The 17,822-nt window shown below is 58.5% G+C and overlaps 1 protein-coding gene across 1 annotated transcript in view; it reads right to left on the reverse strand.

Annotated features, from left to right (window-relative positions):
- The window catches only part of PDIA5 (protein disulfide isomerase family A member 5), a 56,011-nt gene extending 44,711 nt beyond the window's left edge, over positions 1–11,300 (reverse strand). Inside the window, exon 1 of the mRNA XM_075317011.1 lies at positions 11,227–11,300. Within this exon, the coding sequence (XP_075173126.1) occupies positions 11,227–11,283 (57 nt within the window). The 5' untranslated portion in view covers positions 11,284–11,300. The remainder of the gene's footprint in view (positions 1–11,226) is intronic.
- Positions 11,301–17,822: the final 6,522 nt, after the last annotated feature.

Here is a 17,822-nt window from a genome sequence, read left to right on the forward strand (position 1 = left end):
CCCAGGAGCTGACACTCTATCCGTATGTACTGCAGGTGTTTGTGCGGATGCTCTGCTGGCCCAGGAGCTGACACTCTATCCGTATGTACTGCAGGTGTTTGTGTGGATGCTCTGCTGGCCCAGGAGCTGACACTCTATCCGTATGTACTGCAGGTGTTTGTGTGGATGCTCTGCTGGCCCAGGAGCTGACACTCTATCCGTATGTACTGCAGGTGTTTGTGTGGATGCTCTGCTGGCCCAGGAGCTGACACTCTATCCGTATGTATTGCAGGTGTTTGTGCGGGTGCTCCGCTAGCCCAGGAGCTGACACTCTACCCGTATGTACTGCAGGTGTTTGTGCGGATGCTCTGCTGGCCCAGGAGCTGACACTCTACCCGTATGTACTGCAGGTGTTTGTGCGGATGCTCTGCTGGCCCAGGAGCTGACACTCTATCCGTATGTACTGCAAGTGTTTGTGCGGGTGCTCTGCTGGCCCAGGAGCTGACACTCTATCCGTATGTATTGCAGGTGTTTGTGCGGGTGCTCCGCTGGCCCAGGAGCTGACACTCTAACCATATGTATTGCAGGTGTTTGTGTGGATGCTCCGCTGGCCCAGGAGCTGACACTCTATCCGTATGTATTGCAGGTGTTTGTGTGGATGCTCCGCTGGCCCAGGAGCTGACACTCTACCCGTATGTACTGCAGGTGTTTGTGCGGGTGCTCCGCTGGCCCAGGAGCTGACACTCTAACCGTATGTATTGCAGGTGTTTGTACAGATGCTCCGCTGGCCCAGGAGCTGACACTCTATCCGTATGTATTGCAGGTGTTTGTGCGGGTGCTCTGCTGGCCCAGGAGCTGACACTCTATCCGTATGTATTGCAGGTGTTTGTACAGATGCTCCGCTGGCCCAGGAGCTGACACTCTATCCGTATGTACTGCAGGTGTTTGTGCGGATGCTCCGCTGGCCCAGGAGCTGACACTATCCGTATGTACTGCAGGTGTTTGTGCGGGTGCTCCGCTGGCTCAGGAGCTGACACTCTATCCGTATGTATTGCAGGTGTTTGTGCGGGTGCTCCGCTGGCCCAGGAGCTGACACTCTATCCGTATGTACTGCAGGTGTTTGTGCGGATGCTCCGCTGGCCCAGGAGCTGACACTCTACCCGTATGTATTGCAGGTGTTTGTGCGGATGCTCCGCTGGCCCAGGAGCTGACACTCTATCCGTATGTATTGCAGGTGTTTGTGCGGGTGCTCCGCTGGCCCAGGAGCTGACACTCTATCCGTATGTATTGCAGGTGTTTGTGCGGGTGCTCCGCTGGCCCAGGAGCTGACACTCTACCCATATGTATTGCAGGTGTTTGTGCAGGTGCTCCGCTGGCCCAGGAGCTGACACTCTACCCGTATGTATTGCAGGTGTTTGTATGGATGCTCTGCTGGCCCAGGAGCTGACACTCTATCCGTATGTATTGCAGGTGTTTGTGCGGGTGCTCCGCTGGCCCAGGAGCTGACACTCTACCCATATCTATTGCAGGTGTTTGTGCAGGTGCTCCGCTGGCCCAGGAGCTGACACTCTATCCGTATGTATTGCAGGTGTTTGTGCGGGTGCTCCGCTGGCCCAGGAGCTGACACTCTACCCGTATGTATTGCAGGTGTTTGTGCGGATGCTCTGCTGGCCCAGGAGCTGACACTCTATCCGTATGTACTGCAGGTGTTTGTGCGGGTGCTCCGCTGGCCCAGGAGCTGACACTCTAACCGTATGTATTGCAGGTGTTTGTACAGATGCTCCGCTGGCCCAGGAGCTGACACTCTATCCGTATGTACTGCAGGTGTTTGTACAGATGCTCCGCTGGCCCAGGAGCTGACACTCTATCCGTATGTACTGCAGGTGTTTGTGCGGGTGCTCCGCTGGCCCAGGAGCTGACACTCTACCCGTATGTACTGCAGGTGTTTGTGCGGGTGCTCCGCTGGCCCAGGAGCTGACACTCTATCCGTATGTACTGCAGGTGTTTGTGCGGGTGCTCCGCTGGCCCAGGAGCTGACACTCTACCCGTATGTATTGCAGGTGTTTGTGCGGGTGCTCCGCTGGCCCAGGAGCTGACACTCTATCCGTATGTACTGCAGGTGTTTGTGCGGGTGCTCTGCTGGCCCAGGAGCTGACACTCTATCCGTATGTACTGCAGGTGTTTGTGTGGATGCTCTGCTGGCCCAGGAGCTGACACTCTACCCGTATGTATTGCAGGTGTTTGTGTGGATGCTCCGCTGGCCCAGGAGCTGACACTCTACCCGTATGTATTGCAGGTGTTTGTGCGGGTGCTCCGCTGGCCCAGGAGCTGACACTCTATCCGTATGTACTGCAGGTGTTTGTGCGGGTGCTCCGCTGGCCCAGGAGCTGACACTCTATCCGTATGTATTGCAGGTGTTTGTGTGGATGCTCCGCTGGCCCAGGAGCTGACACTCTATCCGTATGTATTGCAGGTGTTTGTGTGGATGCTCTGCTGGCCCAGGAGCTGACACTCTACCCGTATGTATTGCAGGTGTTTGTGTGGATGCTCTGCTGGCCCAGGAGCTGACACTCTACCCGTATGTATTGCAGGTGTTTGTGTGGATGCTCTGCTGGCCCAGGAGCTGACACTCTACCCGTATGTATTGCAGGTGTTTGTGTGGATGCTCTGCTGGCCCAGGAGCTGACACTCTATCCGTATGTACTGCAGGTGTTGGCCTGAGCACACAGGTCCCGGGCGTATCCACCTCGCTGTGCACACAGCCGGGGGCCGTCTCCCCGGATCACAGCCACTCGCCGGCCTCTGATGCTGACGGACCAGTTTCTGGCTGCGCACGTTTCATTATTCTTGTTCCAGGTGGAGAATCCAAACCAAATATTAGCCAAGCAGGATCCAGAGCTCCACTCATCCCGCGCCAGATCCGGGATCACCAGAGCTCAGCTCATCTCGCACCAGCTCCGGGATCACCACAGCTCAGCTCATCCCGCGCCAGATCCGGGATCACCAGAGCTCAGCTCATCCCGCGCCAGATCCGGGATCACCAGAGCTCAGCTCATCTCGCACCAGCTCCGGGATCACCAGAGCTCAGCTCATCCCGCGCCAGATCCAGGATCACCAGAGCTCAGCTCATCCCGCGCCAGATCCGGGATCACCAGAGCTCAGCTCATCCCGCGCCAGATCCGGGATCACCAGAGCTCAGCTCATCTCGCACCAGCTCCGGGATCACCAGAGCTCAGCTCATCCCGCGCCAGATCCGGGATCACCATAGCTCAGCTCATCCCGCGCCAGATCCGGGATCACCAGAGCTCAGCTCATCCCGCGCCAGATCCGGGATCACCATAGCTCAGCTCATCCCGCGCCAGATCCGGGATCACCAGAGCTCAGCTCATCCCGCGCCAGATCCGGGATCACCATAGCTCAGCTCATCCCGCGCCAGATCCGGGATCACCAAAGCTCAGCTTATCCTGCGCCAGATCCGGGATCACCAGAGCTCAGCTCATCCTGCGCCAGATCTGGGATCACTGCTGCACAGACTGTCAGCTCTTGTGGACAGGGCTTGTATAGGAGGTATATATAGGTGCTGAGGAGAGCCGGCTCCCGGACAGTGCCAGTGTATGGCGGTTATATGTATGTCCCAAATGAGTCAAAATCTCCCCTATCCTCCAGGACGTGAATCCCCTACGAGCACCGGCTCCTGATAACGGGGGCTCCTGATAACGGGGGCTCCTGATAACGGGGGCTCCTGATAACGGGGGCTCCTGATAACGGGGGCTCCTGATAACGGGGGCTCCTGATAACGGGGGCTCCTGATAACGGGGGACCCGGCTGTCGGCTCTTCTGGGTTGGGGGGATCCCGGGCTCGCTGCATCTCTCGGTGCCAGTCACTCTGATGACCCGTCCCAGGCCTGGCACTCGCCACACACGATCCTGATAATCATCTGATATCATGTACCCGGAGGAATGTGGGACGTGGCTGGCACAGGGACCAGTGTGGGCCAATATCAGCTCGTGCCCATCTCCAGCCCTCACATTCCACGTATCCTCCATGAGCGGCTTCACTTATTAGCGCTACCAGAGATGCTGACTGGTAACAATAGCGGCACCACGGCCAACTGCACCCGCGACGCTCAGCGGGCGAGGCCTCCACTGCCCGGGGCCTGAGTATCAATTACTGGAAGGGTCTCTGCCACGCTGCAGTGCCCAGGGGTCTCCTCCTCACCACCATCTCTCCTGATAAACCTTCTCACAGCTGAGCATTTGTTACAATTGTATCCAAAATAGACAACTCTTATCTGGGGCTCCAGACTGATACATTGTAACAAACTGTAATTATGGAAGTGACTGGACAGCAGAATAGTGACTGCAGCTCTGGAGGATAAGACACGATGTAACAGCAGAATAAGGACTACAGCTCTGGAGGTGACTGGAGGATAAGACACGATGCAACAGCAGAATAGTGACTGCAGCTCTGGAGGATAAGACACGATGTAACAGCAGAATAAGGACTACAGCTCTGGAGATGACTGGAGGATAAGACACGATGTAACAGCAGAATAAGGACTACAGCTCTGGAGGTGACTGGAGGATAAGACACGATGTAACAGCAGAATAGGGACTACAGCTCTGGAGGTGACTGGAGGATAAGACACGATGTAACAGCAGAATAGGGACTACAGCTCTGAAGGTGACTGGAGGATAAGACACGATGCAACAGCAGAATAGTGACTACAGCTCTCCCGGATAAGACACGATGTAACATCAGAGTAGTGACTACAGCTCTGGAGGATAAGATACGATGCAACAGCAGAATATTGAGTACAGCTCTGGAGGATAAGACACGATGTAACATCAGAGTAGTGACTACAGCTCTGGAGGATAAGATACGATGCAACAGCAGAATATTGAGTACAGCTCTGGAGGATAAGACACGATGTAACATCAGAGTAGTGACTACAGCTCTGGAGGATAAGACACGATGTAACATCAGAGTAGTGAGTTCAGCTCTGGAGGTGACTGGAGGATAAAATATGATGTAAAAGCAGAATAGTGACTACACCTCTGGAAGATAAGACACGTAACAGCAGAATAGAGACTGCAGCTCTGGAGGTGACTGGAGGATAAGACATGATGTAACAGCAGAATAGTGAGTACAGCTCTGGAGGTGACTGGAGGATATGATGTAACAGCAGAATAGTGAGTGCAGCTCTGGAGGTGACTGGAGGATATGATAGAATAGTGAGTGCAGCTCTGGAGGTGACTGGACAGCAGAATAGTGAGTACAGCTCTGGAGGTGATTGGAGGATATGATAAGATGTAACAGCAGAAAAGTGAATGCAGCTCTGGAGGTGACTGGAGGATATGATAGAATAGTGAGTGCAGCTCTGGAGGTGACTGGAGGAGCAGGGGTCTTGGTTCAGTCTCTGCACACTCCAGAGGATTTCCTCCAGACTCCTGCATCTGTATCCAGGACTTCCTGAGGGGGGGCTTCTGTGCGGAGCTGGGATGGGGGAGGGGGATTCACCATCTCAGTTGTCTCAGGTCTATGACAAAGTGTCAGCTCTGTGACAAGACTTCAGAAGATGCTGGAGGATGAGGCTGAAAAAAGTCTGTAAAAGAGAAGCGGCGCCGAGGAGCAGAGAGCCGCTGATCTGGCAATTCCCGAACACGTGGTGCACTCGGCTGCAATCCTGGAGGGGCGACCTCCACCTTGTATATAGTGACAGTCAGGCACAGCGCTGTACACCGCCGGCACCAGGTGAAGCGGCATGTGGTCAGCGCATGCGCCGATGTACAGCACAATGTGAACACGACCCCAGAAAAGCCGCACTTCTCCCTGCACCCGAAGCTTCAGCCACACGCAACAATTCTTCACACCAAAGAACTGAACGGATCTTGTGTAGTTCCAGGTGCCGTGGATCAGAACCAGAGGTGCTACATCCGGTCCCTCTGACATCCGGCACTGCCAGGAGAGGAGACAAGGTACCAAACCCTCAGCGGTGACAACTGTCTGGACCAGAACCAGAGGTACCAAACCCTCAGCGGTGACAACTGTCTGGACCAGAACCAGAGGTACCAAACCCTCAGCAGTGAGAACTGTCTGGACCAGAACCAGAGGTACCAAACCCTCAGCGGTGAGAACTGTCTGGACCAGAACCAGAGGTACCAAACCCTCAGCGGTGAGAACTGTCTGGACCAGAACCAGAGGTACCAAACCCTCAGCGGTGACAACTGTCTGGACCAGAACCAGAGGTACCAAACCCTCAGCGGTGACAACTGTCTGGACCAGAACCAGAGGTACCAAACCCTCAGCGGTGACAACTGTCTGGACCAGAACCATAGGTACCAAACCCTCAGCGGTGAGAACTGTCTGGACCAGAACCAGAGGTACCAAACCCTCAGCGGTGACAACTGTCTGGACCAGAACCAGAGGTACCAAACCCTCAGCGGTGACAACTGTCTGGACCAGAACCAGAGGTACCAAACCCTCAGCGGTGACAACTGTCTGGACCAGAACCAGAGGTACCAAACCCTCAGCGGTGACAACTGTCTGGACCAGAACCAGAGGTACCAAACCCTCAGCGGTGACAACTGTCTGGACCAGAACCAGAGGTACCAAACCCTTAGCGGTGAGAACTGTCTGGACCAGAACCAGAGGTACCAAACCCTCAGCGGTGAGAACTGTCAGGACCAGAGTATATGCCAGAGCAGAGCAAAATGAGCCGAGGGACCCCTATCCACAAACCCAACCATGAGTCCGTGGTCACCAGAACAGAACCCTGCGGACCTCCGCCAGCAGCTAGTATCCCTACAGCCGTCCTGCCCCGGGGACATATGCACACGTGTCACACCGCAGCCGTCCTGCCCCGGGACATATGTACACATGTCACACCGCAGCCGTCCTGCCCCCGGGACATATGTACACGTGTCACACCGCAGCCGTCCTGCCCCCGGGACATATGTACACGTGTCACACCGCAGCCGTCCTGCCCCCGGGGACATATGTACACGTGTCACACCGCAGCCGTCCTGCACCGGGGACATATGTACACGTGTCACACCGCAGCCGTCCTGCCCCCGGGACATATGTACACGTGTCACACCGCAGCCGTCCTGCCCGGGGATATATGTACACGTGTCACACCGCAGCCGTCCTGCCCCGGGGACATCTGTACACGTGTCACACCGCAGCCGTCCTGCCCCGGGGACATCTGTACACGTGTCACACCGCAGCCGTCCTGCCCTGGGGACATCTGTACATGTGTCACACCGCAGCCGTCCTGCCCGGGGACATCTGTACATGTGTCACACCGCAGCCGTCCTGCCCCAGGGATATATGTACACGTGTCACACCGCAGCCGTCCTGCCCGGGGACATCTGTACATGTGTCACACCGCAGCCGTCCTGCCCCAGGGATATATGTACACGTGTCACACCGCAGCCGTCCTGCCCCAGGGATATATGTACACGTGTCACACCGCAGCCGTCCTGCCCCAGGGATATATGTACACATGTCACACCGCAGCCGTCTGCGCCGGAGACATATGTACACGTGTCACACCGCAGCCGTCCTGCCCGGGGATATATGTACATGTGTCATACCGCAGCCGTCCTGCCCCCGGGACATATGTACACGTGTCACACCGCAGCCGTCCTGCCCCCGGGGACATATGTACACGTGTCATACTGCAGCCGTCCTGCCCCCGGGGACATATGTACACGTGTCACACCGCAGCCGTCCTGCCCCGGGGACATATGTACACGTGTCACACCGCAGCCGTCCTGCCTGGGGACATATGCACACGTGTCATACCGCAGCCGTCCTGCCCCCGGGGACATATGTACACGTGTCATACCGCAGCCGTCCTGCCCCTGGGGACATATGTACACGTGTCATACCGCAGCCGTCCTGCCCCGGAGACATATGTACACGTGTCATACCGCAGCCGTCCTGCCCCCGGGGACATATGTACACGTGTCATACCGCAGCCGTCCTGCCCCCGGGGACATATGTACACGTGTCACACCGCAGCCGTCCTGCCCCGGAGACATATGTACACGTGTCATACCGCAGCCGTCCTGCCCCCGGGGACATATGTACACGTGTCATACTGCAGCCGTCCTGCCCCCGGGGACATATGTACACGTGTCATACCGCAGCCGTCCTGCCCCCGGGGACATATGTACACGTGTCATACTGCAGCCGTCCTGCCCCCGGGGGCATATGTACACGTGTCATACTGCAGCCGTCCTGCCCCCGGGGGCATATGTACACGTGTCATACTGCAGCCGTCCTGCCCCCGGGGACATATGTACACGTGTCATACTGCAGCCGTCCTGCCCCCGGGGACATATGTACACGTGTCACACCGCAGCCGTCCTGCCCCCGGGGGCATATGTACACGTGTCACACCGCAGCCGTCCTGCCCCCGGGGGCATATGTACACGTGTCATACTGCAGCCGTCCTGCCCCCGGGGACATATGTACACGTGTCATACTGCAGCCGTCCTGCCCCCGGGGACATATGTACACGTGTCATACTGCAGACGCACATACAGAATTCACTTGTTAGTAATGAGTGAACTGGAAAATCCACTCCGGCCACATCCCAGGATCAGGCAGAGGCAGAGGCAGGGACGGGGGTCACCACATTGTGTACCGGGGGGGTCTGTGTATATATAGTGGGGTCCTGTACACCAGGTCGGGGGTCTGTGTATATATAGTGGGGTCCTGTACACCAGGTCGGGGGTCTGTGTATATATAGTGGGGTCCTGTACACCAGGTCGGGGGTCTGTGTATATATAGTGGGGTCCTGTACACCAGGTCGGGGGTCTGTGTATATATAGTGGGGTCCTGTACACCAGGTCGGGGGTCTGTGTATATATAGTGGGGTCCTGTACACCAGGTCGGGGGTCTGTGTATATATAGTGGGGTCCTGTACACCAGGTCGGGGGTCTGTGTATATATAGTGGGGTCCTGTACACCAGGTCGGGGGTCTGTGTATATATAGTGGGGTCCTGTACACCAGGTCGGGGGTCTGTGTATATATAGTGGGGTCCTGTACACCAGGTCGGGGGTCTGTGTATATATAGTGGGGTCCTGTACACCAGGTCGGGGGTCTGTGTATATATAGTGGGGTCCTGTACACCAGGTCGGGGGTCTGTGTATATATAGTGGGGTCCTGTACACCAGGTCAGGGGTCTGTGTATATATAGTGGGGTCCTGTACACCAGGTCGGGGGTTTGTGTATATATAGTGGGGTCCTGTACACCAGGTCGGGGTCTGTGTATATATAGTGGGGTCCTGTACACCAGGTCGGGGGTCTGTGTATATATAGTGGGGTCCTGTACACCAGGTCGGGGTCTGTGTATATATAGTGGGGTCCTGTACACCAGGTCGGGGGTCTGTGTGTATATATAGTGGGGTCCTGTACACCAGGTCGGGGGTCTGTGTGTATATATAGTGGGGTCCTGTACACCAGGTCGGGGGTCTGTGTATATATAGTGGGGTTCTGTACACCAGGTCGGGGGACTGTGTATATATAGTGGGGTCCTGTACACCAGGTCGGGGTCTGTGTGTATATATATAGTGGGGTCCTGTACACCAGGTAGGGGGTCTGTGTATATATATATAGTGGGGTCCTGTACACCAGGTAGGGGGTCTGTGTATATATAGTGGGGTCCTGTACACCAGGTCGGGGGTCTGTGTGTATATATAGTGGGGTCCTGTACACCAGGTCGGGGGTCTGTGTGTATATATAGTGGGGTCCTGTACACCAGGTCGGGGGTCTGTGTATATATAGTGGGGTCCTGTACACCAGGTCGGGGGTCTGTATATATATAGTGGGGTCCTGTACACCAGGTCGGGGGTCTGTATGTATATATAGTGGGGTCCTGTACACCAGGCCGGGGGACTGTGTATATATAGTGGGGTCCTGTACACCAGGTCGGGGGTCTGTGTATATATAGTGGGGTCCTGTACACCAGGTCGGGGGTCTGTGTATATATAGTGGGGTCCTGTACACCAGGTCGGGGGTCTGTGTGTATATATAGTGGGGTCCTGTACACCAGGTCGGGGGTCTGTGTATATATAGTGGGGTCCTGTACACCAGGTCGGGGGTCTGTGTATATATAGTGGGGTCCTGTACACCAGGTCGGGGGTCTGTGTGTATATATAGTGGGGTCCTGTACACCAGGTCGGGGGTCTGTGTATATATAGTGGGGTCCTGTACACCAGGTCGGGGGTCTGTGTATATATAGTGGGGTCCTGTACACCAGGCCGGGGGACTGTGTATATATAGTGGGGTCCTGTACACCAGGTCGGGGGTCTGTGTGTATATATAGTGGGGTCCTGTACACCAGGTCGGGGGTCTGTGTATATATAGTGGGGTCCTGTACACCAGGTCGGGGGTCTGTGTGTATATATAGTGGGGTCCTGTACACCAGGTCGGGGGTCTGTGTATATATAGTGGGGTCCTGTACACCAGGTCGGGGGTCTGTGTATATATAGTGGGGTCCTGTACACCAGGCCGGGGGACTGTGTATATATAGTGGGGTCCTGTACACCAGGTCGGGGGTCTGTGTGTATATATAGTGGGGTCCTGTACACCAGGTCGGGGGTCTGTGTATATATAGTGGGGTCCTGTACACCAGGTCGGGGGTCTGTGTGTATATATAGTGGGGTCCTGTACACCAGGTCGGGGGTCTGTGTATATATAGTGGGGTCCTGTACACCAGGTCGGGGGTCTGTGTGTATATATAGTGGGGTCCTGTACACCAGGTCGGGGGTCTGTGTGTATATAGTGGGGTCCTGTACACCAGGTCGGGGGTCTGTGTATATATAGTGGGGTCCTGTACACCAGGTCGGGGGTCTGTGTATATATAGTGGGGTCCTGTACACCAGGTCGGGGGTTTGTGTATATATAGTGGGGTCCTGTACACCAGGTCGGGGGTCTGTGTGTATATATAGTGGGGTCCTGTACACCAGGTCGGGGGTCTGTGTATATATAGTGGGGTCCTGTACACCAGGTCGGGGGTCTGTGTATATATAGTGGGGTCCTGTACACCAGGTCAGGGGTCTCTGAGGAGTTGGGGTCATTCTGTACATAACGAGATCCCTGTACATAAGTTTCGAGGCTCCAGTCCCTTCAGACCAACGCCCCCCGCTCGGCCCCCCACTGCCTGCTTGGTCCCCCGCTCCCTCCGCGCCCCCCGCAGTGTGTGTGGCCCCCGGGGCCCCGCGTTACTCACCAGAACGTGCAGCAGCCTCATCCTCCTCATCCCCCCGCAGAGCCCGGTAGGAGCCATCACGTGACTGCCACGTCTGTCCGCGCAGGCGCAGTGAGCAGTCGCGGGGACGGCCGGGACGTGTAGTTTATCCTGCAGCGGGCTGCACCCGGGACAGGTGATGAGCGACCTGTGTGTGTGCGGAACTACAACTCCCAGCGTGCTCCATTGTCCCGACACTCCCGCCGTCTGACAGGGTAACTGGAACTTGTAGTCCTTCCGAGGCGGTCGGGATAAGAACCATTCTGGGACTTTACTTCTCTCCCAGCTCAGTGATCGGGCACCGGGGATGTTTTACGTCATTTTCTCACAGAAAATCACCATTTAGTCCTGGTAGTGTTGCGGCTAATACATACGTCTCCTCAGCCCGTTCGCACGACGTCTCCTCAGCCCGAGCACACGACGTCTCCTCAGCCCGTTCGCACGACGTCTCCTCATCCCGGGCGCACGACGTCTCCTCAGCCCGTTCCCACGACGTCTCCTCAGCCCGTTCGCACGACGTCTCCTCAGCCCGAGCACACGACGTCTCCTCAGCCCGTTCACACGACGTCTCCTCAGCCCGTTCGCACGACGTCTCCTCAACCCGTTCCCACGACGTCTCCTCAACCCGTTCCCACGACGTCTCCTCAGCCCGTTCCCACGACGTCTCCTCAGCCCGTTCCCACGACGTCTCCTCAGCCCGTTCCCACGACGTCTCCTCAGCCCGTTCGCACGACGTCTCCTCAGCCCGTTCGCACGACGTCTCCTCAGCCCGTTCCCACGACGTCTCCTCAAACCGTTCGCATGACGTCTCCTCAGCCCGTTCGCACGACGTCTCCTCAGCCCGTTCCCACGACGTCTCCTCAGCCCGTTCCCACGACGTCTCCTCAAACCGTTCGCACGACGTCTCCTCAGCCCGTTCGCACGACGTCTCCTCAGCCCGTTCCCACGACGTCTCCTCAGCTCGTTCCCACGACGTCTCCTCAGCCCGTTCCCACGACGTCTCCTCAGCCCGGGCATACGACGTCTCCTCAGCCCGTTCGCACGACGTCTCCTCAGCCCGTTCACACGACGTCTCCTGAGCCCGGGCATACGACGTCTCCTCAGCCCGTTCGCACGACGTCTCCTCAACCCGTTCGCACGACGCCTCCTCGACCCGTTCGCACGACGTCTCCTCGACCCGTTCGCACGACGCCTCCTCGACCCGTTCGCACGACGCCTCCTCGACCCGTTCGCACGACGTCTCCTCGGCCGGTTCGCACGACGTCTCCTCGGCCGGTTCGCACGACGTCTCCTCAGCCCGTTCGCACGACGTCTCCTCAGCCCGTTCGCACTACGTCTCCTCAGCCCGTTCGCACTACGTCTCCTCAGCCCGTTCGCACTACGTCTCCTCAGCCCGGGCTCACGACGTCTCCTCAACCCATTCCCACGAAGTCTCCTGAGCCCGGGCACACAACGTCTCCTCAGCCCGGGCACACGACGTCTCCTCAGCCCGTTCGCACTACGTCTCCTCAGCCCGTTCGCACGACGTCTCCTTAACCCGTTCGCACGACGCCTCCTCTATCCGTTCGCACGACATCTCCTCGACCCGTTCGCACGACGCCTCCTCAACCTGTTCGCACGACGTCTCCTCAGGCCGTTCGCACGACGTCTCCTGAGCCCGTTCCTACGACGTCTCCTCAGCCTGGGCGCACGACGTTTCCTCAGCCCATTCGCACGACGTCTCCTCAGCCCGTTCGCACGACGTCTCCTCAGCCCGGGCGCACGACGTCTCCTCAGCCCGTTCGCACGACGTCTCCTCAGCCCGTTCGCACAACGTCTCCTCAGCCCGGGCGCACGACGTCTCAGCCCGTTCGCACGACGTCTCCACGACGTCTCCTCAACCCGTTCCCACGACGTCTCCTCAGCCCGTTCCCACGACGTCTCCTCAGCCCGTTCGCACGACGTCTCCTCAACCCGTTCCCACGACGTCTCCTCAACCCGTTCCCACGACGTCTCCTCAGCCCGTTCCCACGACGTCTCCTCAGCCCGTTCCCACGACGTCTCCTCAGCCCGTTCGTACGACGTCTCCTCAGCCCGTTCGCACGACGTCTCAGCCCGTTCGCACGACGTCTCCTCAGCCCGTTCCCACGACGTCTCCTCAGCCCGTTCCCACGACGTCTCCTCAAACCGTTCGCACGACGTCTCCTCAAACCGTTCGCACGACGTCTCCTCAGCCCGTTCGCACGACGTCTCCTCAGCCCGTTCCCACGACGTCTCCTCAGCTCGTTCCCACGACGTCTCCTCAGCCCGTTCCCACGACGTCTCCTCAGCCCGTTCACACGACGTCTCCTCAGCCCGTTCACACGACGTCTCCTCAGCCCGTTCACACGACGTCTCCTCAGCCTGTTCACACGACGTCTCCTGAGCCCGGGCATACGACGTCTCCTCAGCCCGTTCGCACGACGCCTCCTCGACCCGTTCGCACGACGCCTCCTCGACCCGTTCGCACGACGTCTCCTCGACCCGTTCGCACGACGCCTCCTCGACCCGTTCGCACGACGCCTCCTCGACCCGTTCGCACGACGCCTCCTCGACCCGTTCGCACGACGTCTCCTCGGCCGGTTCGCACGACGTCTCCTCGGCCGGTTCGCACGACGTCTCCTCGGCCCGTTCGCACGACGTCTCCTCAGCCCGTTCGCACGACGTCTCCTCAGCCCGTTCGCACTACGTCTCCTCAGCCCGTTCGCACTACGTCTCCTCAGCCCGTTCGCACTACGTCTCCTCAGCCCGGGCACACGACGTCTCCTCAACCCATTCCCACGAAGTCTCCTGAGCCCGGGCACACGACGTCTCCTCAGCCCGGGCACACGACGTCTCCTCAGCCCGTTCGCACTACGTCTCCTCAGCCCGTTCGCACGACGTCTCCTTAACCCGTTCGCACGACGCCTCCTCTATCCGTTCGCACGACATCTCCTCGACCCGTTCGCACGACGCCTCCTCAACCTGTTCGCACGATGTCTCCTCAGGCCGTTCGCACGACGTCTCCTGAGCCCGTTCCCACGACGTCTCCTCAGCCTGGGCGCACGACGTTTCCTCAGCCCATTCGCACGACGTCTCCTCAGCCCGTTCGCACGACGTCTCCTCAGCCCGGGCGCACGACGTCTCCTCAGCCCGTTCGCACGACGTCTCCTCAGCCCGTTCGCACAACGTCTCCTCAGCCCGGGCGCACGACGTCTCAGCCCGTTCGCACGACGTCTCCACGACGTCTCCTCAACCCGTTCCCACGACGTCTCCTCAGCCCGTTCCCACGACGTCTCCTCAGCCCGTTCGCACGACGTCTCCTCAACCTCTCGGCGCGATTCCTAAAACTTAACATGGACAAAACAGAGTTTATTGTCTTTCCTCCTCCTCACTCATCTCCTCCAACAAGCCTTTCCATCACACTTGATGGTTGCTCACTCTCCCCAGTCTCACAAGCTCGTTGCCTTGGAGTGACCCTCGACTCTGCTCTATCCTTCAAGCCACACATCCAAGCCCTCTTCACCTCATGCCGATTACAACTCAAAAATATCTCCCGGATCCGTGCTTTTCTTAACCAAGAATCTGCAAAAACATTAGTGCATGCCCTCATCATCTCCCGCCTCGACTACTGCAACCTCCTGCTCTCTGGCCTCCCTTCCAACACTCTTGCACCCCTCCAATCTATCCTAAACTCTGCAGCCCGCTTAATCCACCTCTCCCCTCGCTACTCCCCAGCCTCGCCACTCTGCCAATCCCTTCACTGGCTTCCCATCGCCCAACGACTCCAGTTCAAAACATTAACCATGACATACAAAGCCATGCACAACCTGTCTCCTCCCTACATCTGTGACCTAGTCTCCCGGTACCTACCTGCACGCAACCTTAGATCCTCACAAGATCTCCTTCTCTGCTCCTCTCTTATCTCCTCTTCCCACAATCGTGTACAAGATTTCTCCCGTGCATCCCCCATACTCTGGAACGCTCTACCTCAGCACATCAGACTCTCCACGACCGTGGAAAGCTTCAAGAGGAACCTCAAGACCCACCTCTTCCAACAAGCCTACAACCTACAATAGCCTTCAGCCCAGTAGACCACTGCGCAACCAGCTCTGTCCTCACCTATTGTACCATCACCCATTCCCTGTAGACTGTGAGCCCTCGCGGGCAGGGTCCTCTCTCCTCCTATACCAGTCTGTCTTGTACTGTTAATGATTGTTGTACGTATACCCTCTTTCACTTGTAAAGCGCCATGGAATAAATGGCGCTATAATAATAAATAATAATAATAATAATAACCCGTTCCCACGACGTCTCCTCAACCCGTTCCCACGACGTCTCCTCAGCCCGTTCCCACGACGTCTCCTCAGCCCGTTCCCACGACGTCTCCTCAGCCCGTTCGTACGACGTCTCCTCAGCCCGTTCGCACGACGTCTCAGCCCGTTCGCACGACGTCTCCAGCCCGTTCCCACGACGTCTCCTCAGCCCGTTCCCACGACGTCTCCTCAAACCGTTCGCACGACGTCTCCTCAGCCCGTTCGCACGACGTCTCCTCAGCCCGTTCCCACGACGTCTCCTCAGCTCGTTCCCACGACGTCTCCTCAGCTTGTTCACACGACGTCTCCTCAGCCCGTTCACACGACGTCTCCTCAGCCCGTTCCCACGACGTCTCCTCAGCCCGTTCACACGACGTCTCCTCAGCCCGTTCGCACGACGTCTCCTCAACCCGTTCGCACGACGCCTCCTCGACCCGTTCGCACGACGTCTCCTCGACCCGTTCGCACGACGCCTCCTCGACCCGTTCGCACGACGCCTCCTCGACCCGTTCGCACGACGTCTCCTCGGCCGGTTCGCACGACGTCTCCTCGGCCGGTTCGCACGACGTCTCCTCAGCCCGTTCGCACGACGTCTCCTCAGCCCGTTCGCACTACGTCTCCTCAGCCCGTTCGCACTACGTCTCCTCAGCCCGTTCGCACTACGTCTCCTCAGCCCGGGCACACGACGTCTCCTCAACCCATTCCCACGAAGTCTCCTGAGCCCGGGCACACGACGTCTCCTCAGCCCGTTCGCACTACGTCTCCTCAGCCCGTTCGCACTACGTCTCCTCAGCCCGTTCGCACGACGTCTCCTTAACCCGTTCGCACGACGCCTCCTCTATCCGTTCGCACGACATCTCCTCGACCCGTTCGCACGACGCCTCCTCAACCTGTTCGCACGACGTCTCCTCAGGCCGTTCGCACGACGTCTCCTGAGCCCGTTCCCACGACGTCTCCTCAGCCTGGGCGCACGACGTTTCCTCAGCCCATTCGCACGATGTCTCCTCAGCCCGTTCGCACGACGTCTCCTCAGCCCGGGCGCACGACGTCTCCTCAGCCCGTTCGCACGACGTCTCCTCAGCCCGTTCGCACAACGTCTCCTCAGCCCGGGCGCACGACGTCTCAGCCCGTTCGCACTACGTCTCCACGACGTCTCCTCAACCCGTTCCCACGACGTCTCCTCAGCCCGTTCCCACGACGTCTCCTCAGCCCGTTCGCACGACGTCTCCTCAACCCGTTCCCACGACGTCTCCTCAACCCGTTCCCACGACGTCTCCTCAGCCCGTTCCCACGACGTCTCCTCAGCCCGTTCCCACGACGTCTCCTCAGCCCGTTCGTACGACGTCTCCTCAGCCCGTTCGCACGACGTCTCAGCCCGTTCGCACGACGTCTCCTCAGCCCGTTCCCACGACGTCTCCTCAGCCCGTTCCCACGACGTCTCCTCAAACCGTTCGCACGACGTCTCCTCAAACCGTTCGCACGACGTCTCCTCAGCCCGTTCGCACGACGTCTCCTCAGCCCGTTCCCACGACGTCTCCTCAGCTCGTTCCCACGACGTCTCCTCAGCCCGTTCCCACGACGTCTCCTCAGCCCGTTCACACGACGTCTCCTCAGCCCGTTCACACGACGTCTCCTCAGCCCGTTCACACGACGTCTCCTCAGCCTGTTCACACGACGTCTCCTGAGCCCGGGCATACGACGTCTCCTCAGCCCGTTCGCACGACGCCTCCTCGACCCGTTCGCACGACGCCTCCTCGACCCGTTCGCACGACGTCTCCTCGACCCGTTCGAACGACGCCTCCTCGACCCGTTCGCACGACGCCTCCTCGACCCGTTCGCACGACGTCTCCTCGGCCGGTTCGCACGACGTCTCCTCGGCCGGTTCGCACGACGTCTCCTCAGCCCGTTCGCACGACGTCTCCTCAGCCCGTTCGCACTACGTCTCCTCAGCCCGTTCGCACTACGTCTCCTCAGCCCGTTCGCACTACGTCTCCTCAGCCCGGGCACACGACGTCTCCTCAACCCATTCCCACGAAGTCTCCTGAGCCCGGGCACACGACGTCTCCTCAGCCCGGGCACACGACGTCTCCTCAGCCCGTTCGCACTACGTCTCCTCAGCCCGTTCGCACGACGTCTCCTTAACCCGTTCGCACGACGCCTCCTCTATCCGTTCGCACGACATCTCCTCGACCCGTTCGCACGACGCCTCCTCAACCTGTTCGCACGACGTCTCCTCAGGCCGTTCGCACGACGTCTCCTGAGCCC

The sequence above is a fragment of the Anomaloglossus baeobatrachus genome, chromosome 7 (genome assembly GCF_048569485.1).
Source record: "Anomaloglossus baeobatrachus isolate aAnoBae1 chromosome 7, aAnoBae1.hap1, whole genome shotgun sequence".
NCBI lineage: Eukaryota > Metazoa > Chordata > Amphibia > Anura > Aromobatidae > Anomaloglossus > Anomaloglossus baeobatrachus.